General features: G+C 43.9%; 1 protein-coding gene across 2 annotated transcripts in view; it reads right to left on the bottom strand.

Annotated features, from left to right (window-relative positions):
* LOC139560273 (anion exchange protein 2-like) overlaps positions 1 to 21,865 on the bottom strand; it is a 55,455-nt gene extending 33,590 nt beyond the window's left edge. Inside the window, exons 1-2 of one of the 2 annotated variants that reach the window (XM_071376905.1) lie at positions 21,488 to 21,865; positions 5,962 to 6,133 (exon numbers count right to left, since the gene is read on the bottom strand). In XM_071376905.1, coding sequence (XP_071233006.1) covers positions 5,962 to 6,030 — 69 coding nt within the window. In that variant the 5' untranslated portion in view covers positions 6,031 to 6,133; positions 21,488 to 21,865. The remainder of the gene's footprint in view (positions 1 to 5,961; positions 6,134 to 21,487) is intronic. The other variant, XM_071376904.1, reaches the window with a different exon arrangement.
* Between the last annotated feature and the right edge of the window lie 602 nt (positions 21,866 to 22,467).

Here is a 22,467-nt window from a genome sequence, read left to right as displayed (position 1 = left end):
TAATTTGCATTTTATTGCATGACATAAGTATTTGATACATCAGAAAAGCAGAACTTAATATTTGGTACAGAAACCTTTGTTTGCAATTACAGAGATCATACGTTTCCTGTAGTTCTTGACTAGGTTTGCACACACTGCAGCAGGGATTTTGGCCCACTCCTCCCTACAGATCTTCTCCAGATCCTTCAGGTTTCGGGGCTGTCGCTGGGCAATACGGACTTTCAGCTCCCTCCAAAGATTTTCTATTGGGTTCAGGTCTGGAGACTGGCTAGGCCACTCCAGGACCTTGAGATGCTTCTTACGGAGCCACTCCTTAGTTGCCATGGCTGTGTGTTTCGTGTCGTTGTCATGCTGGAAGACCCAGCCACGACCCATCTTCAATGCTCTTACTGAGGGAAGGAGGTTGTTGGCCAAGATCTCGCGATACATGGCCCCATCCATCCTCCCCTCAATACGGTGCAGTCGTCCTGTCCCCTTTGCAGAAAAGCATCCCCAAAGAATGATGTTTCCACCTCCATGCTTCACGGTTGGGATGGTGTTCTTGGGGTTGTACTCATACTTCTTCTTCCTCCAAACACGGCGAGTGGATTTAGACCAAAAAGCTCTATTTTTGTCTCATCAGACCACATGACCTTCTCCCATTCCTCCTCTGGATCATCCAGATGGTCATTGGCAAACTTCAGACAGGCCTGGACATGCACTGGCTTAAGCAGGGGGACCTTGCGTGCGCTGCAGGATTTTAATCCATGACGGCGTAGTCTGTTACTAATGGTTTTCTTTGAGACTGTGGTCCCAGCTCTCTTCAGGTCATTGACCAGGTCCTGCCGTGTAGTTCTGGGCTGATCCCTCACCTTCCTCATGATCATTGATGCCCCACGAGGTGAGATCTTGCATGGAGCCCCAGACCGAGGGTGATTGACCGTCATCTTGAACTTCTTCCATTTTCTAATAATTGTGCCAACAGTTGTTGCCTTCTCACCAAGCTGCTTGGCTATTGTCCTGTAGCCCATCCCAGCCTTGTGCAGGTCTACAATTTTATCCCTGATGTCCTTACACAGCTCTCTGGTCTTGGCCATTGTGGAGAGGTTGGAATCTGTTTGATTGAGTGTGTGGACAGGTGTCTTTTATACAGGTAACGAGTTCAAACAGGTGCAGTTAATACAGGTAATGAGTGGAGAACAGGAGGGCTTCTTAAAGAAAAACTAACAGGTCTGTGAGAGCCGGAATTCTTACTGGTTGGTAGGTGATCAAATACTTATGTCATGCAATAAAATGCAAATTAATTATTTAAAAATCATACAATGTGATTTTCTGGATTTTTGTTTTAGATTCCGTCTCTCACAGTTGAAGTGTACCTATGATAAAAATTACAGACCTCTACATGCTTTGTAAGTAGGAAAACCTGCAAAATCGGCAGTGTATCAAATACTTGTTCTCCCCACTGTACTTATTCTTAGAATAGATTTTTGTCTTTACTGTGATGTTCACAGTGATTGAGTGATTTTAGCTGGGTCGTGATTGAGATGAGTGTGTTGTGAAGATCTTGAAGGTTGCTGTAAACAAACGTTCAGTTTTGCCCAGTTACAGTATGTTATCCAGTTATCCATTTGTAGGGGAGGAGACCTTGAGTCTCACTAAACTACAGTCCTTAGTGATTAGACCACTGTGTATGAGCTTTAAAGGTTGGAAACAACATTTTTCACTGGAAACAGCAAATCAATGTTTTATATAAACAGGAATTTGGCATCACATTGCGGGCTCAGTACAGCTGGTCTGGACAAATAAATAATTGTGCAATGATTAAATCATTTAATAGAATGAAATCAAAACTGTGTTGAATATAATATTTTCAAGGTGATTTTCTTGTCGAATCTTTTCTTTTCCACTCCACATATGATCAGGAATTGATGGTGTGCCAAGTCCATTCAATAATTTGTAGAAATTACTTATTAAACCGTTTCAGTTAAATCATTTAATGAAAGAACACTGTTATTGTTCCCTCTGTCAACGTTGTTCACCCCGATGGCTACATCCATAGAATTATTAAGTTAGTCAGCTAACTCTGATAAACAGACACATCCCACTGGGCTCAGACGTCAATTCAACGTCTTTTCCACGTTGGTTCAACGTCACTTATTTGAACTGACGTGGAAACAACATTGATTCAACCAGCGTGTGTCCTGTGGGTTATAAATCTAGATTTTCTGGTTGATTAAGAAAGCTATATTTGGATATTGGTTGTCGAATCAATTATACCTTGTACATTTTTTGGTCTATATTTTTTTTTAAATATTAAGTTGCTAGTAATTTTGAACAGTTAGCCGGTAACTCATTGATCCAGCTGTCTGGAACAGCCCACAGGGCACTCACCTTGATTTCAAGCAGGAAGTCCATGTAGCATCAGCTATCTGTCACAGTCACGTAGCGAAAGGACGCTAGCTGCTCATGACGAGCATTACAACAAAAAGGGCAATCTAAAATAGCAGGGAAAAGCTACGTTTGGGCAGTTTTTTGGAACGCCTCTGGTCACATGACAAGAGTAGTCCGTCCAGACAGGAAGTAGACCTTGTCCGGTGACATAAATGACCCCGTATAAGATTCATAGCCGGAGTCCCAAATGGCACATTATTTCCTATATAGTGCAGTACTTTTGTCCAGTGCCCATTGGGCTCTAGTTAAAAGTAGTGCACTATATAGGGAATAGGGTGCCATTTGGGACTGCAGGTAATCTCTGTGCAGATTACCAGGCCGCCTTGGGGTTCTACGCATGCAGAGCACACACACACACACACACACACACACACACACACACACACACACACACACACACACACACACACACACACACACACACACACACACACTAGACAAACAAACTGTGACTCTCAATCAAACACACACCTCACAAGGAACATAAAACACCTAGACAAAATAGATGTATGGTAATACTGTCATTCCCAGTCAAGCACCAACACTGACATTAAGCCCGGCTAATGTGTAACTCCTTGAAGAACACAGACTCACGGACAGTGAGTGAACGACAACATTGGTTCAATTACTAGAGCTCTGGAAAACCTCTAGCTTTTAATTATTTTGTAATTTTACACACAAGACCATTTTTTTTCTCACACTGACACACACATTAAAACATGTTTTTGTTTAAGTTAATGAGATACTCTGTGAGGTACTCTGCTGGCTATAGAATCAGTATCCATAGAGGCTACTGTTGGTAGGACGACATTGTGACTTGATTTAATGAATACATGAGTCAATATACCGAGTATGACAGAGACTGACCAGGTGAATCCAGGTGAAAGATATGATCCCTTATTGATGTCACTTGTTAAATCCACGTCAATCAGGGTAGAGGAAGGGAAGGAGACAGGTTAAATAAGGATTTTTTAAAGCCTTGAAACAATTGAGACATGGATTAAGTATGTGTGCCATTCAGAGGGTGAATGGGCAAGACAAAATATTTAAGTTCCTTTGAATGGGGTATGGTAGTAGATGATAGGCACACCGGTCTGTCAAGCACTGTAGTGCTGGGCCTCCTGAGTGGCGCAGTGGTCTAAGGCACTGCGATGCAGTGCCACTAGAGATTATGGGTTCGAGTCCAGGCTCTGTCGCAGCCGGCAACCCATGTGGCGGCGCACAATTGGCCCAGTGTCATCCGGGTTAGAGGAGTGCTTGGCAAGGCAGGGATGTCCTTGTTCCACCGCGTACTAGCGACTCCTGTGGCGGGCTGGGCGCAGTGCATGCTGACACGGTCGCCAGGTGTACGGTGTTTCCTCCGACACATTGTTGCGGCTGACTTCTGGGTTAAGTGGGCAATGTGTCAAGAAGCAGTGAGGCTTGGTTGGGTTGTGTTTCAGAGGACGCACGGCTCTCGACCTTGAGTCCGTATGGGAGTTGCAGCGATGCAACAAGACTGTAACTACCAATTGGATAGCATGAAAAAGGGGTAAATAATTGGATTTTTTAAAGAACTGCAACGCTGCTGGGTTTTTCACGCTCATCAGTTTCCCGTGTGTATCAAAGGACATCCAGCCAACTTGACACAACTGTGGGAAGCATTGGAGTCAAAATAGGCCAGCATCCCTGTGGAACGCTTTCGACACCTTGTAGAGTCCATGCCCCGATGAACTCAGGCTGTTCTGAGGGCAAAAAGGGGGTGCAACTCAATATCAGGAAGGTGTTCCTAAAGTTTGATATACGCAGTGTATTCCACACAGTCTTTGAAAGTTCAATTCTGGCCTCCCGAGTGGTGCAGCGGTCTTAGGCACTGCATTGCAGTGTTGCGGCGCCACTACAGCCTCTGTCATTACTGGCCAGGAGTCCCATAGGGCGGCGCACAATTGGCCCAGCGTTTGTGCCGGGGGGGATATACTTGGCTCATCGCGCTCTAGCGACTCTTCGTGGCAGGCCAGGCGCCTGCAGGCTGACTTCGGTTGTCAGTTGAACGGTATTTCCTCCGACACATTGGTACAGCTGGCTTCCGGGTTAAGCGAGCGGGTGTTAAGGAACGCGGTTTGGCGGGTCATGTTTCGAAGTACGCATGACTCAACCTTCGCCTCTCCCGAGCCCGTTGGGGAGTTGCAGCGATGAGAAAAGATAAACAAAACCTTGCTAAAGGCCAGTGAGTGGTAATGCCCCACCAACCCCAGCAGTGATTGACAGGTGCGTCAGGTTGCCATAGTAATGAAAGGTGTTTCTTTGGGCTGCAATTCTTTGGGCTGTCTATTGTTTGACCGAGAGCAACCAGCCCTCAAAGATCAAAACGGACAAGAGGGGGGTGTTGGGAGGAAATTGCATTCATCAGACACACACACACACACACACACACACATACTCCCAGTCACGCAAGCGTCATCACGACCACCTTAACCGCCCACCCACAAGCACTCCCTCCCACCCCCGATATGAGCATTGGGGTTAAGTCAAAGCTGGTATTAATAAGTAAATCTAGGCAGGAATGCTGGCGTGTGGGCGTCGTACCACCACATATCACCCATGTCTGAGAGGAACTAGCCAACAGTGCCAAAAAAATGAAACACTTCATGGGTCTTAGTGGTTTAGCTCATGTCCCAGCAGGCAAAACTGGGTCTTAGCTAGCGGGGTTTAGCTCATGTCCCAGCAGGCAAAACTGGGTCTTAGCTAGCGGGGTTTAGCTCATGTCCCAGCAGGCAAAACTGGGTCTTAGCTAGCGGGGTTTAGCTCATGTCCCAGCAGGCAAAACTGGGTCTTAACTAGCGGGGTTTAGCTCATGTCCCAGCAGGCAAAACTGGGTCTTAGCTAGCGGGGTTTAGCTCATGTCCCAGCAGGCAAAACTGGGTCTTAGTTAGTGGGGTTTAGCTCATGTCCCAGCAGGCAAAACTGGGTCTTAGTTAGTCGGGTTTGGCTCATTTCCCCAGCAGGCAAAACTGGGTCTTAGTTAGTGGGGTTTGGCTCATGTCCCCAGCAGGCAAAACTGATTGAAATGATGTCATAATGGTTGTAATGATGTCACTTCAACCACATTTACTCGTTGGGGTCACGACACAGCGGAACAGTCTCAACAAACAGCCATACAAATGAGGGTGGTAGTTGGTTTTGGTTTTTGATTCATTTGTAATAGAGCATGAAATTGGCTTTACAGGTACTACTGGGTGAAATGTAAGCATTACCTGACCAATAAGTAAAAACACCAACAAATAAATACATAAATAAATGTCAAATAATGTGTGTGTAGAACACCGTTTCCCAAACTCGGTCCTCGGGACCACAAGGGGTGCATGTTTTGTTTTGTGACCTAACATTATACAGCTCATTCAAATGATCAAAGCTTGATGATTAGTTGATAATTTGAGTCAGCTGTGTAGTGCTAGGGACAAAAACCAAAACGTGAACCCCTTGGGGTCACCAAGGACCGAGTTTGGGGAAACCCTGGTCTAGAGTAACTAATGTGTAAAGTTTTAAACTCACAGCTGACGTGACCGCGGTCTTGGTGTTGGTGGCGACGTTGGTGTCGCTGGCATCCTTAGGGTTACTCATGGCTCCGTGCGGGGTCACGAGGTCAGGGCAGTATGTTGTGACGCAGTCCTTAGCCCTTTTCACTCTGTTTCTGACTCAACAGAGGACTTTTGAGAAGCATAACCTGCAACAACAAAAAAAGGACAGGAATTGTATTGTTCGTCTTGATCAAATTTAATATTGGTAAATTAAGTCACTCTTTTTTTTCTTCAATCATGCACATTTTAATTTGGGTAGTGATTTAAATTATATCAATGAACATCTTCATTGTACTTCCTACATAGTGATTATAAATCCATAATAATGACATATGCAATGTCAATTGTCACAATATCATTTACACACTTAGGGCCACGTCACCAGAACAGGGTAAAGGTCGGGCCCTAACAAAATAATAATATAACAGTTATAAGTAGGGTTAGGGTTTTTCCTGGACAGGTCACAGGGTCCTGACCCTAACCATATTAAAGGCTTTACCATATCGACCATGAGACAATATCACGTGTGCTCCCTCTCCGGCCTCTAGGTCACCAGGCTGCTCGTTATGGCGCACACCTGTCACCATCGTTACGCACACCTGGACTCCATCACTTCCCTGGATTACCTTCCCTATATATGTCACTCCCTTTGGTTCCTTCCGCAGATGTTTCTGTTCGTGTTTCATGTCTGTGCGTTGTTCGTGTTTCTTATTTTGTATTACGTTGTGTTTATTTATTAAAATACTCACTCCCTGAACTTGCTTCCCGACTCTCAGCGCACATCGTTACAGACAACCCCTTATGAGTGAACAACAAGATGTAATTTTTTAACTTTTATTTAACATGTCAATTAAGAACAAATTCTTATTTTACAATGACGGCCTACCCCAGGCCAAACCCTCCACTAACCCGTACGACGCTGTGCCAATTGTGCGCCGCCCTATGGGACTCCCGATCACGGCCGGTTGTAATACAGCCCGAGATCGAACCAGGGTCTTTAGTGATGCCTCTACAGCTGAGATGCAGTGCCTTAGACCGCTGCGCCAATCACAGTATTGTGATTCCAAATGGGGCCAACACAGCGGCAAAAAAGCAACAGCAATCAATCTCTCTAGCACTGAGTTTATGGGAGCGTATTTTTTAAAATGAAAACGTGTGATAGTTTCATTATGAAAACATGTGTGATAGCTTCATAATGAAAACCTGTGTGATAGCTTCATCATGAAAACACTGCTAAGCATTGACTTGTTCTGAATGGGTTAGACGAGATTAGGATGTATCCACCTTGGCAAGACCACAACATCCAATGGCTGTATTTTTCCAGAGGGATAAAATCCATTCAGCTGGACAGGCAGCATCTTGTAACACTTAGCTGGTGTTACCATGGTCTTAGCTGGTGTTACCATGGTCTTAGCTGGTGTTACCATGGTCTTAGCTGGTGTTACCATGGTCTTAGCTGGTGTTACCATGGTCTTAGCTGGTGTTACCATGGTCTTAGCTGGTGTTACCATGGTCTTAGCTGGTGTTACCATGGTCTATTATGGTAGTGGCCACCTGGTTTACGTGATGAGTAACTTTGCCTGAGATCTGAAGACTTACATTAGCTCCCCGAGCGAATGCCTAGGCCTTAGCTCAGTGGGCTAACAGTACAGTGGTGCCAAGCTGACCCGTGTCCAAGCACAGTTGGTCACATTACCGCCAAACAATGGTGCGAGTGCCAGCCCAATAACACTGACCGAGTTCACTTACTGCTTCGCATGTCTGATAGAAGTGAGATAACATTCATAAACACTTAAAACAGTGTAGAGCTTCTCTGTTAGTTGGAGAGTTTTTCCTCAACAGAGAATAACATATAGCAGTTATCATGAGTCTGTGTATGCTTTTTAGAAGCAGCGACTAAGGGTCAGGGTTGCCAGATTGGTACCCGGTATTTAGATAACAGGACAATATCTTGACAAATTTCCCTTCGATGACGTTCAGACACGCAGGAACATCCCAACGCAGCGCTTGAGGGTCAGGGTTGGCAGATTGTGTCCTGGCCGTGGTCAGATAGTGGGGGTTGCCACTATCTCAATAGTCTGAGGTGATGCCCTCTCTGTTCAGTAGATGTAACGGGTCAGGAATGAGGGATGAGGAGAGGAAGCAGAAAACCTGTCCTGGCCTGTGGTCAGATAGTGGGGTTGCCATATCGTCCACTTGGAAATCCCCCGAATGTATAACCCAAATAATTTCAGTAAGTAAATTGACACAGTCAGCATTTTCCACACCATTATTGTGATGCTATGCAAATTCAGGTCAAGTATTGACATTATGTTTGTCTCGTTTAAAGTTTCTCTCACTTTTGTATAATCCAAATGGAACCCATATCTCCATATCCATATCTTCCTATGGATGCATCTCAATAGTCTACAGGGTGATTCCTCTCCTCATCATCCCTCATCCCTGACCCGTTACATCTACTGAACTGAGAGGGCATCACCTCAGACTATTGAGATGTACCCCTCTCTTCCTTCAAGTGATAAGTGTATATACTCCGTCTCACCACTGGAGTATAAGAGTGTCAGTACGGTTTACATCAACAAGGTCACTGCTGCAAGGTTACTGCCTTCGGAAATAGTACATCCGTAAACTGGGGAGGAGAAACGGGATGGAGGATGTTCATTAAAGGTATCCTCTGACACTTCCTGGTTGGGAATGATATGATACTTATATATTATGTATGTATAACATGTGATAATCATACATTATTATATTGGAGTAGGGGTGGTGGATCCACAGTACAGATACGTGCTGAATCATGTGATGTCACGGGGGGAGTTCATTACACAGCATAATTCATGTGCGGATGTTGTCGTCACTCACTACAGAGTGTTTGCATTTGCTTGAGGTACGACTTTCATCTTTAATTATCCATCTTATGGTGAAGCGGGTAACTCTGAAAGCCCTCAAAGACTAGGACACAGAAGCAGGCAGACTCACACAAATACGCATGCACACACACACACACACACACACACACACACACACACACACACACACACACACACACACACACACACACACACACACACACACACACACACACACACACACACACACACACACACACACACACACACACGCACACACACACGCACACACTAACACACACACACACACGTAAGAGAGCAATAAGGGGACGACATACTGTAAGTCTCAATATTACTCCTACATACAGAAGCAGTCTGTGTGTGTGTGTGTCAGTCTGTCTCTGATTACGTTATCATCCCTTTCACACGCACACACACACATGCACACACTAGCACACACACACACACACACGCACACACTAACACACACACACACGTAAGAGAGCAATAAGGGGACGACATGTCTCAATATTACTCCTACATACAGAAGCAGTCTGTGTGTGTGTCAGTCTGTCTCTGATTATGTTATCATCCCTTTCACACGCACACACACACACACACACACACACACACACACACACACACACACACACACACACACACACACACACACACACACACACACACACACACACACACACACACACACACACACACACACACACACACACACACACACACGTAAGAGAGCAATAAGGGGATGACATAAGTCTCAATATTACTCCTACATACAGAAGCAGTCTGTGTTTGTGTCAGTCTGTCTCTGATTATGTTATCATCCCTTTCAGTTCAACCTTCATTTCATTAAAGTGGAAGAGAGCCATCTGAGGACTAAATCATGACCCATCCCTCCCTGATATCAAATCGATACTGCTCCCGGCACACTGATTCTGTATCATAAAGAACACTATAGAAGACATAAAAGTATTTCCAGCTGACTTTACTTCTAGTCCCCTCTGGAGAACCCACGGCAGGGGCTGTTAACCTCTTTTGAACACACAAAAATTCAGTTATAATGAGGTTTCGCTAAGAATTTTCAGTTAAAAAAAAGTGGTATTCTTATAACACGTTTTACAATGCAATGTAACTGCATCATACTGCACATGTCAGCGTTAAGTGAAGTGTTGACATCTCTGACGACCTATTTTTGACTGTTTAAAGCCCCAGAGAGCAAGGGGCCTCATTTATCAAAAGGTGTGTGCACACAAAAAAAGACTCTAAACCCAGCATGCCCCAGTTTTCCCAGCAAAGTGTGCACATCTCCAAGTATACCTCAGACCATGCTGGTTAATCCATTGTATTGTCCCCTTAGGAGAAATGGAGGTGGTTTGATGCACAGGAAATCTAATAATGGTAGATTAATAAAAATAAAAAAAATTAAATGTGGGCCTAATGATAACAGAAAGGCATTTACATTTAGTAAGGAGATCTCAGAGAAGCATGGAGCCTAATATGTTTATTTTACTTTTATTATACAGGCCTAAATAATATATTGCAGGATAAATATTATGCTACCATTTAGCCATCCCTCAATAGCCAAGCATGCTCAAAAGTAAATAGACCGGTAGCCTACTTAAAATATTTGACAGTATGGGTAGGCTACAGTAATGCTGTGCAGTAGGAGCACGACATCATAGGCTATTAAATCTCGGAGCCACCAAGGCAGAAGATATAAAACACTATGTATTGATAACAAAATACTGAACAACAATTCATCTTCTGTATAAAAGTGATGGCTGAAGCATTTACTTTTAAATGGCTCAAATAGACAATCAATCAATGTTGCAGAATGCACGGCCAGTGTTTTGGCACTCGCTATAGGCGGCATGCATTTTAAGTTTGAAAAAGTCACTGCAAAAAATGAACACATTCTGCCCACACTTTTACAGAAATGTGATCAAACTTGCCATTGCGCTTCTCTTTTAGGAACTATCATGGCCCAGTTCCAACATCTACAAATCGTACAGCAAATGAGGGCGTTTTTGTTACCATAAAAGGTGAATAGAGGGCGTTTTTGTTACCATAAAAGGTGAATAGAGGGCGTTTTTGTTACCATAAAAGGTGAATAGAGGGCGTTTTTGTTACCATAAAAGGTGAATAGAGGTCGTTTTTGTTACCATAAAAGGTGAATAGAGGGCGTTTTTGTTACCATAAAAGGTGAATAGAGGGCGTTTTTGTTACCATAAAAGGTGAATAGAGGGCGTTTTTGTTACCATAAAAGGTGAATAGAGGGCGTTTTTGTTACCATAAAAGGTGAATAGAGGGCGTTTTTGTTACCATAAAAGGTGAATAGAGGGCGTTTTTGTTACCATAAAAGGTGAATAGAGGGCGTTTTTGTTACCATAAAAGGTGAATAGAGGGCGTTTTTGTTACCATAAAAGGTGAATAGAGGGCGTTTTTGTTACCATAAAAGGTGAATAGAGGGCGTTTTTGTTACCATAAAAGGTGAATAGAGGGCGTTTTTGTTACCATAAAAGGTGAATAGAGGGCGTTTTTGTTACCATAAAAGGTGAATAGAGGGCGTTTTTGTTACCATAAAAGGTGAATAGAGGGCGTTTTGCAGGTGGGGTTGTAATGCTAGTCCATGAGCGCACAAATACTGTCTGTGTTTCTGATTTATCAATGAAAACATGCGTATATGTTGCGTGCAACAGTGATAAATCCCAATAATTTGTAACGCAGGTAAACCCTAGAATCTCCACGTACGCCAGAATTTAGTGAGAAATGTATGCACGGTTGATAAATGAGACATCAGAAGTCTACACAAAGGGACCATGGTTATTTCTGGCGAGGACCCTCAACCCCTGGCACCACCTCCTCCCTCATAGATGCAAAAAAGCTAAAAGACTCTGCACGGTCAATCTGACTTTTGCAATGGGCCGTACAGCATTTATTGTGATAGGGCCTCTGTAGAAGTCAGGGCTTTCATTCTTCTTGCGCTTCGCGGAGCAGAGCAGGGCTGTTGTGAAGGAAGTTGTCAAGGAAGTGAGTTTGTGTTTATACAGGACCTCCCGCCCTCACCTACCGTCAACCAATCATGTCAATGCGGAGCTATACGGAACTATACGGAGCTCTCCGCATTGTTACAAAACATTGTGAGGCGCACCGTATCGTCGTACAGAGCTCCATTTGGCCTCTGCAAGCCTCTGGAGGCTCTGCAATTATGTCACACCCTCCATACGAAGCCTCCGGACAGCATTGCTGGATCAAGGATAAATCAGATATTAATAATATAAAATCAATAATAAAAGCGCTTAGTGGAAAAAAGCTCCAGATTCGCCAGCCAGCATTTAAACAATGAGAATGGCAAAAGGGATGAAGGAGATTACCACGTTGTACCTACTCTTGCCTTTGTTGTTGATGTGGGTCGGTGGAATGTTAAGGTCAATCCATGGTGTGGATTTGTAAGCGGTGGTCCGTGTTACTGAAGCAAAGCGCTACACACGGTCCATGTTAGGCAACCTGCCAGGGATTATGGGGTTAAAAATGTGTGTGTGAAAAGATGATTGTTTATGCAACACTAGTGAGCGTATGGATAGAAGACCCTAGCTACACGTGTTTGGTCAGACTTGATCAAAGTTTTGGCACTGTAGCCATTCACAGAACATAAGGTTGTTGGAAAGTGACGTGTACTCTGAAGATATTTGATAGGCCAGGAGGGACTCTACTTTAGATTTTAGGGCATGATGGTAAGACGGCAAGCCTGATCTCATAGACTAGAAAATATAAATCCGGGACTCTCAAATTAGTATGATATGTTACGTTTGGTATGGTTACATAAGACAAGAAGGTTACTTAACGTAAAAATGAAAGGAGGGGGGTTGTTCGGGTGGATTAGTTGGCGTAAAACACGAACATCTAGCAACCCAAAGGTTGCCTGTTCGAATATCATCACGGACAACTTTTGCTAATTAGCAACTTTGCAACTACTTAGCATGTTAGCTAACCCTTCACCTAACCTTAACCCTTTAACCTAAATCCTAACCTTAACCCTAACCCCTTAGCCTAGGTAACGTAAGCGTTAGTCACCTAGCTAACGGTAGCCACAAAAAAATGAATTTGTAACATATCATACTTATTGCAAATTCGTAACATATTGTACAAATTGCAATTCAAATCAAATTGTATTTGTCACATGTGCCGAATACAACAGGGATACCATGAAATGCTTCCTTACAAGCCCTTAATGAAAATATTTACTAAATAAACTAAAGTAAAAAAGTAATAGAATATAAAAAGTAACAGAATAAAATAACAATAACGAGGTTATATACAGGGGGTAGCAGTACTGAGTCAATATGCGGGGGTACAGGTTAGTCGAGGGAATTTGTACATGTAGGTAGGGTTAAAGTGAAAATAGTCCAGGTGGCCATTTGATTAATTGTTCAGCAGTCTTATGGCTTGGGGGTAGAAGCTGTTAAGGAGCCTTTTGGACCTAGACTTGACGCTCTGGTACTGCTTGTCATGCAGTAGTAGAGAGAACAGTCTATGACTTTGGTTTTTTAATTTAACCTTTATTTAAGTAGGCAAGTCAGTTAAGAACAAATTCTTATTTACAATGACGGTCTACCCCGGCCAAATCCTAACCCCTACAACGCTGGGCCAATTGTGCGCCACCCTATGGGACTCCCAATCACGGCAGGTTGTGATACAGCCTGGAAACAAACCAGGGTCTGTAGTGACACCTCTAGCACTGAGATGCAGTGTCTTAGACCACTGTGCCACTCAGGAGACTGGAGTCTTTGAAAATTTTCGGGGCCTTCCTCTGACACCGCCTAGTATATAGGTCCTGGACAGCAGGAAATTTGGCCCCCAGTGATATACTGGGCTGTATGTCTTACAGTCAGACGCCGAGCAGTTTCCATACCAGGCGGTGATGCAACCGGTCAGGATGCTCTCTATGGTACAGCTGTAGAACTTGTACTTCTTAACATATGAAATAGATGATAGAAATGCACAAATTAATACCAACCATACAAAACATAACATATCATTATAAATGGAGGGAGATAGATTTACATTTACTATGTTACGTCTACCCCTGAGTCCAGGTTGTAAACCAGTGTGCTGTTTTTTACTTCTTCCTTTACAGTTAAGAATCACCTTACATTTACTATGTTACGTCTACCCCTGAGTCCAGGTTGTAAACCAGTGTGCTGTTTTTTACTTCTTCCTTTACAGTTAAGAATCACCTTACATTTGCATGTACCAGGAATTTGGCCTGGTGAATATACACAATAACTGGAATACACTAAAAACTACAGACTAAACTGTAAAACTATAAACTAAGCTATAAATTTGGCATGTGCAATGTGTATAAACAATACATTTTTTAAGAATTATGTGTAATGGGAAAAATATATATGTAAGAGTCAGTCCGTGGGAAGAGTGCAAATTGGTAGGTGCATACAAGAATGTGCAGAGAGTGCAAAAGAGCAATGTACAGTTCTAGGATGATAGTGCAAAGTCCATGAACGAGAAGACCATCATGGACCAGGTGGCCGGCTGGTGAAGCGCGCGGGAAGAAGCTGTTCAGGTGGCGGGTGGTTTTGGTCATGATTGACCTAATGATAGTCCCACTAAGCGCAAACCAGAATAAATGGCGTATCGCTGCAGAATGCTGTGGTAGCCATGCTGGTTGAGTGTGCTTTGAATTATAAATAAATCCCTGACAGTGTCACCAGCAAAGCACACCCACACATCATACCTCCTCCTCCATGCTTCACGGTGGGAACCACACATGCGGAGATAATCCGTTCACCTACTCGGCATCTCACAAAGAAACGGCGGTTGGAACCAAAAATCTCAAATTTGGTACCATCAGACCAAAGGACAGATTTCCACCAGTCTAATGTCCATTGCTCGTGTTTCTTGGCCCAAGAAAGTCTCTTCTTCTTATTGGTGTCCTTTAGTAGTGGTTTCTTTTCAGCAATTTGACCATGAAGGACTGATTCACGCAGTCTCCTCTGAGTAGTTGATGTTGAGATGTGTCTGTTACTTGAACTCTGTGAAGCATTTATTTGGGCTGCAATTTCTGAGGCTTGTAACTCTAATGAACTTATCCTCTGCAGCAGAGGTAACTCTGGGTCTTCCTTTCCTGTGGCAGTCCTCATGAGAGCCAGTTTCATCATAGTGCTTGATGGTTTTTGAACTGCACTTGAAGAAACTTTCAAAGTTCTTGCAATTTTCCATATTGACTGACCTTCATGTCTAAAGGTACTGATGGACTGTCATTTCTCTTTGCTTATTTGAGCTGTCCTTGCCATAATATGGACTTGGTCTTTTACCAAATAGGGCTATATTCTGTGTACCACCCCTACCTTGTCACAACACAAGTGATTGGCTCAAACGCATTAAAAAGAAAAACAATTCGACAAATCCACAAAAAACTGAAATATCACATTTACATAAGTATTCAGACACTTTACTCAGTACTTTATTGAAGCACCTTTGGCAGTGATTACAGCCTCAAGAGTCTTCTTGGGTATGATGCTACAAGCTTGGCACAAGTGTACTTGGGGAGTTTCTCCCATTCTTCTCTGCAGATCCTCTCAAGCTCTGTCAGGTTGGATGGGGAGCGTCACTGCACAGCTGTTTTCAGGTCCCTCCAGAGATGTTAGATCGGGTTCAAGTCCGGGCTCTGGCTGGGCCACTCAAGGACATTCAGAGACTTGTCCCGAAGCCACTCCGGCATTGTCTTGGTTGTGTGCTTAGGGTCGTTGTCCTGTTGGAAGGTGAAACTTCACCCCATTCTGAGGTCCTGAGCACTCTGGTACAAGTTTTCATCAAGGTTAACCGTTCATCTTTCCCTCGATCCTGACGAGTCTTCCAGTCCCTGCCGCTGAAAAACATCCCCACAGCATGATGCTGCCACCCACATGCTTCACCATAGGGATTGGTCCCAGGTTTCCTCCAGACGTGACGCTTGGCATTCAGGCCAAAGAGTTCAATTTTGGTTTCATCAGACCAGAGAATCTTATTTCTCATTGTCTGAGTTCTTTAGGTGCCTTTTGCGAAACTCCAAGTGGGCTGTCATGTGCTTTCTACTGAGGAATGGCTTCCGTCTGGCCACTCTACCATAAAAGCCTGATTGGTGGAGTGCTGCAGGGATGGTTGTCCTTTTGGAAGGTTCTCCCATCTCCATCTCCGCACCTTCCTGAACAAACCCCTTATCCCCCGATTGCTCAGTTTGGCTGGATGGCTAGCTCAAGGAAGAGTCTTGGTGGTTCCAAACTTTTCCCATTTAAGAATGATGGAGGCCATTGTGTTCTTGGGGACCTTCAATGCTGCAGACATTTTTTGGTACCCTTCCCCAGATCTCGACACAATCCTGTCTCTGAGCTCCACAGATAATTCCTTCGACCTCATGGCTTAGTTGTTGCTCTGACATACACTGTCAACTGTGGGACCTTATATAGACAGGTGAGTGCCTTTTCAAATCATGTCCAATCAATTGAATTTACCACAGGTGGACTCCAATCAAGTTGTTGAAACATCTCAAGGATGATCAATGGAAACAGGATGCACCTGAGCTTATTTTTGAGTCTCATAGCAAAGGGTCTGAATACTTATGTAAATAAGGTATTTCTGTTTTTAATTTTTAATACGTTTGCAAAAATTTCTAAAAACCTGTTGTTGCTTTGTAATTATGGGGTATTGTGTGTAGATTGATGAGCAACATTTTTTTTTAATACATTTTAGAATAAGGCTGTAAACGTAACAAAATGTTTTAGTATGTATGACACCCGAGAAGGCTTATATTCAACTAAATAGCATATATACAGTATATTTCAGTATGTATGACACCTGAGAAGGCTTATATTCAACTAAATAGCATATATAGAACCATATATATTTCAGTATGTTTGACACCTGAGAAGGCTTATATTCAACTAAATAGCATATACAGTAATCCCTCGTTTATCGCGGGGGTTACGTTCCGAAAATGACCCGCGATAAGTGAAATCCGCGAAATAGAAAACTTTTTTTTTTTTTACAATTAGCAACTATTACATGTATACAAATACAGTGACTCACGTGTAGGCCGTTTCACTGCTCTTCAGACTGGGCCGCTGCATCCTGACTGCGCTCTGCAGTGTTCTCTTCTTCTGAAGCCCGCGGTGCAGGTGTGTTTGTTCGGGAGAAGAACATAGTGATAGGCAGCTGTTGTCGCTCTTTTTTCTTCTTTGCAAAAAGATCCTTGTACACCGACATGCCACCATCGATTACGTTGGAGAACTGTAATGAACGGCTCATCAAAGGGTCCCATTCCTCAGCTACTCGCTTAAGTTCAGTGGCCATTCGCACCATGGTTGCTAAGCGACCAAGCGTTAGTCCTTCCTTCCTTCCTGGCCAACTTAATGTAAATTTGCCAAGCTGTTTTATGTACGTACACATAACTGCACGAGACGACAAAATGATAGCACAATTCGTAGCATGTTTTGATACAAGAAGCGGGAGTGAGTTTTTAGCGAATCAGAATGCAGAGCACAATGCACAAAAAAAAAAAAAAAAATGCATTATGAAAATCCGCGAAATAGCGAATCCGCGATAAGTGAACCGCGAAGTGGCGAGGGATCACTGTATACAGTATATGTCAGTATGTATGACACCTGAGAAGGCCTACAAAAGAGAAGTGAAAATAGAAAACCGCAGAATAATATATTTTTGTTCTCTTCTCCCCGGCTCCTCTCCTTTACCAGTATGACTCAAGGTAACAGAGGACAGTGACTCAGCAGCAAACCACATCTAATATTCAGGCACTCTGGGGCAGACTTACTATCGGATTGTGAGCCCTGATGCGAATGTAAAATGGCCTAAATATGAGTGCAATGGATTGAAAAGCACAACTGCTTTGATGGTTGCAGATGAGAACCACTCTTAGAAACTCTATTCTATTCCATTCATTTCCTTCTCGTTCATTCAAAGTGTTTCTCTGGTCTACGCCGTTGCCCATCATCATCCAGTCAAAATAGAGGTCAATAGTGTTGGCAAAATAAGGTCATGACCTCATAAGGTCTGCAGTACATGTCATTCCCACCATCTTGAGTAATTGACATTGCCTGGTTTGGTCAAAGTTGATCAGAGCTAGCTGACTGGCCTAGCTTGCCCTCTATAATAACTTGGGCTGGATCCCAAACTGCCCCTTATTCTCTATGTAGTACATTACTTTTGATCAGCGCCAATAGGGCTACAGTGCATTCGGACCCTAAAACTTTTTCTACATTTTGTTACGTTACAACCTTATTCTAAAATTGATTACATCCCCCCCCCCCCCCCTCATCAATCTACACGCAATACCACATAACGACAAAGCAACAAAAAAAAAAGTTTAAAAAAAAAAGTTTGCTAATGTATAAAAAAGAAAAACTGAAATACCTTATTTACATAAGTACGTAATGTATAAAGTAAATCTTGCCGTTATAAAATATGCTTAAAATTGATTTTGTTTTTGGTTTGTGTAACCTTGGCCGGTGTTCTCAAAGTGTCTCAGAGGTGGAGTGCTAGTCCAGTTTTGCCCTTTAGATCCTAATTACATGGACAGGGGGAGGGACCTGGTCCTAGATTATAATATTTGAGCATATTCTATAACGGCAAGATTAACTTTGTAAGATAAGAGGTTTGTATTTTCAAAAATTAGAGGCTAGACGCTAGTATGTCTATAGACTAGAAAGGGAAGTGACATGAGCCTACCAGACGAGCTGAATTACTTCTATACTCGCTTCGAGGCAAGTAACACTGAAACATGCATGAGAGCATCAGCTGTTCCGGACGACTGTGTGATCACGCTCTCCGTAGCCAATGTGAGTAAGACCTTTAAACAGGTCAACATTCACAAGGCCGCAGGGCGAGACGGCTTACCAGGACGTGAACTCCGAGCATGCGCTGACCAACTGGCAAGTGTCTTCACTGACATTTTCAACCTCTCCCTATCCGAGTCTGTAATACCAACATAGTCCCTGTGCCCAAGAACACCAAGGTAACCTGCCTAAATGACTAACGACCCGTAGCACTCACATCGGTAGCCATGAAGTGCTTTGAAAGGCTGGTCATTGGCTCACATCAACACCATTATCCCAGAAACCCTTAACCCACTACAATTTACATACCGCCCCAACAGATCCACAGATGATGCCATCTCTATTGCACTCCACACTGCCCTTTCACACCTGGACAAAAGGAACATCTATGTGAGAATGTTATTCATTGACTACAGCTCAGTGTTCAACACCATAGTCCCCTCAAAGCTCATCAATAAGCTAAGGACCCTGGGACTAAACACCTCCCTCTGCAACTGGATCCTGGACTTCCTGACGGGCCCTCCCAGGTGGTAAGGGTAGGTAACAACACATCCACCACGCTGATCCTCAACACGGGGGCCCCTCAGGGGTGCGTGCTCAGTCCCCTCTTGTACTCCCTGTTGACTCATGACTGCATGGCCAGGCACGACTCCAACACCATCATTAAGTTTGCCGATAGCACAACAGTGGTAGGCCTGATCACCGACAATGACCAGACAGCCTATAGGGAGGAGGTCAGAGACCTGGTCGTGTGGTGCAAGGACAACAACCTCTCCCTCAACGTGATCGAGACAAAGGAGATGATTGTGGACTACAGGAAAAGGAGGACCGAGCACGCCTCCATTCTCATCAACGGGGCTGCAGTGGAGCAGGTTGAGAGCTTCAAGTTCCTTGGTGTTCACATCACCAACAAACTAACATGGTCCAAGCACACCAAGACAGTTGTGAAGAGGGCACGACAAAACCTATTCCCCCTCAGGAGATTGAAAAGATTTGGCATGGGTCCTCAGATCCTCAAAAGGTTCTACAGCTGCACCATCGAGAGCATCCTGACGGGTTGCATCACTGGCTGGTATGGCAACTGCTCGGCCGCAAGGCACTACAGAGGGTAGTGCGAACGGCCCAGTACATCACCGGGGCCAAGCTTCCTGCCATCCAGGACCTCTATACCAGGCGGTGTCAGAGGAAGGCCCTAAAAATTGTCAATGACTCCAGCCACCCAAGTCATAGACTGTTCTCTCTGCTACAGCCCGGCAAGTGGTACCGGAGCGCCAAGTCTAGGTCCAAGAGGCTTCTAAACAGCTTCTACCCCCAAAGCCATAACACTCCTGAACAACTAATCAAATGGCTACCCAGACTATTTGCATTCCCCCCCTCCCTTCTACGCTGCTGCTACTCTCTGTCGTTATTATCTATGCATAGTCACTTTAATAACTCTACCTACATGTTGGGCACCTACATGTACATATTACCTCAATTACCTCGAATGACCGGTGCCCCCACACATTTTCTTTTTTACTTAGCAGGTATTTTTTAAATTAAAACTGTATTTTTGGTTAAGGGTTTGTCAGTAAGCATTTCACTGTAAGGTCTACACCTGTTGTATTCGGCGCATGTGACAAATAACATTTGATTTGGTCATTATCATTCACAACGATTTCCCTTTGCTGAAGTAAGACACAATGTGGCTTTACACAGGTGTAACGTTGGAAGTCTCCGTAAATAGCCGATATCATGGGTTAGACACCATCTGTAACTCAAGACCTTATCATTCCTCTCCTCTCAAAGAGAGAAAGAGAGAGACAAATAGAGGGATTGGTGGAAAATGTATAGAAACGAAAGAGACAGGTGTTACCTCACAAGACAAAGACTACATTGAGAGCTCAGTACAAACTGAAAGCTGCATAAGGACATGATTTTTCATCGCATCCCCCTCAGTACATGTTGTGTGTGTTAATGGCAGAGAAGAAAAAAATCCCTCCTCACTCAACAAAAAAGTTCATGCAGACTCAAGCTAGTCAGCTGGAGCTCATAGGTACAAAACGGAGAGAATTCTGTTTTACCGTCCAACAGGAAACAGTCATAAAAATACAGGAACACTTCCCATTTTTTCTTATTCTTCTTTCACTTCACTCAACAGATAGGAACACCCCCCCCCCCCCCCCTCCCTCCCTCCCTCCAATTCCTTGCATGCGCGACAGATTCACACACAATGACACGCCAAACTCTAACAAAACCCTCCTCTGTGTCTCCCTATGTGACACGATAACATTACAACTGCTTATTAGAGGCTTGTATTTACAAAGGACAGAGGACATTTCTTCTTCTTCACACCGAAACCCAAAATGAGAAAGACAGCAGAGTTTAAGGGAATAAGGGGATGGCGATGCATACATTTAAATAATTTCCTTTATCCAGAGCAACTCTCCTGGTAAGTGTAGGTACAGCGAGGGGCTTCAACCGCAGCATAACAAGCATAACTGGAGCAAATCTCTACTTGAAAAACATTCACGATGCTACAGTTAATGAATAACACTTTTTTTTTTTTTACTGACAGTCACAGAAGTGAGTGGAGTCTGAGCTGTGTGTCTGTGAGCTTGCAGTCAACAACGTAATCATGGTGAGTGGAGACAATGAACTCGACTGCCACAAACAGAGGGAGTGTGAGTGTGTGTGTGTGTGTGTGTGTGTGTGTGTGTGTGTGTGTGTGTGTGTGTGTGTGTGTGTGTGTGTGTGTGTGTGTGTGTGTGTGTGTGTGTGTGTGAGAGAGAGAGAGCCCGACAGAGCTTACCTCGGCGTGCTCACTGCAGAGAGCTTCCTGCAACTGCAGACATCGTAGTGCAGAGTCAAAACCCACTGTGAATTCAGACAGGCAAGGAGAGAACACAGAGAAGAGGGGAGTGGTGAATGTAAGGGAGAGGGAGAGGGAGTGTGTGTGAGAGGGAGAGGGAGTGTGTGAGAGAGGGAGAGGGAGTGGTGAATGTAAGGAAGAGGGAGAGGGAGTGTGTGTGAGAGGGAGAGAGGGAGAGGGATTGTGTCTGTAAGGGAGAGGAAGAGGCAGTGTGTGTGTAAGGGATGAAGAGAGAAGCAGAGCAAGAGAGAGCGAGGGAGACTGGTTGGTTCTGTATTACTGGCTCGGCTCTGTACACCCCCTAACACACACGCACACTCTGCCCTGACACACACACACTCTGCCCTGACACACACACACACTCTACACTCGCAACCATTGAGTACCAACTAAGGTTTCAAACCCTCCCCCAACTTCCATTCCCCTCGATTGGGTTTCCTCCTCTAGCCCTCTGACAAGCATGTGACCGTGGGAGATGACTCGACAATAAGGGACACACACACACACACACACACACACACACACACACACACACACACACACACACACACACACACACACACACACACACACACACACACACACACACACACACACACTCATTGTTAAACACAGTGTGAAACATGACACAGTGACACACATGCCAAAAGACACTCTACAGCCGCAATTCACAATCTGACAATGACCTACATATTTACAAAATGTGGACAAGGTTCTATGCATAGTAGATCCTGATTCTATCCCACGAGAAAAATATTTGCAAATCATATACAATGAAAAATAACGTGATTTGAAATAGTTAAAAACTATTACTCAAAGGTATAAAAACAAACGTTAATTCATTCATTTTTTTCTATACCAGGTGAAGCAGCTGAGAACAAGCTATCTTTAAAAAAATAAAATAAAATGACACACACAAG

This window comes from Salvelinus alpinus, chromosome 30, assembly GCF_045679555.1.
Source record: "Salvelinus alpinus chromosome 30, SLU_Salpinus.1, whole genome shotgun sequence".
NCBI lineage: Eukaryota > Metazoa > Chordata > Actinopteri > Salmoniformes > Salmonidae > Salvelinus > Salvelinus alpinus.
Note: the sequence above shows the minus strand (reverse complement) of the source record. Positions and strands in the feature narration are given on the sequence as shown.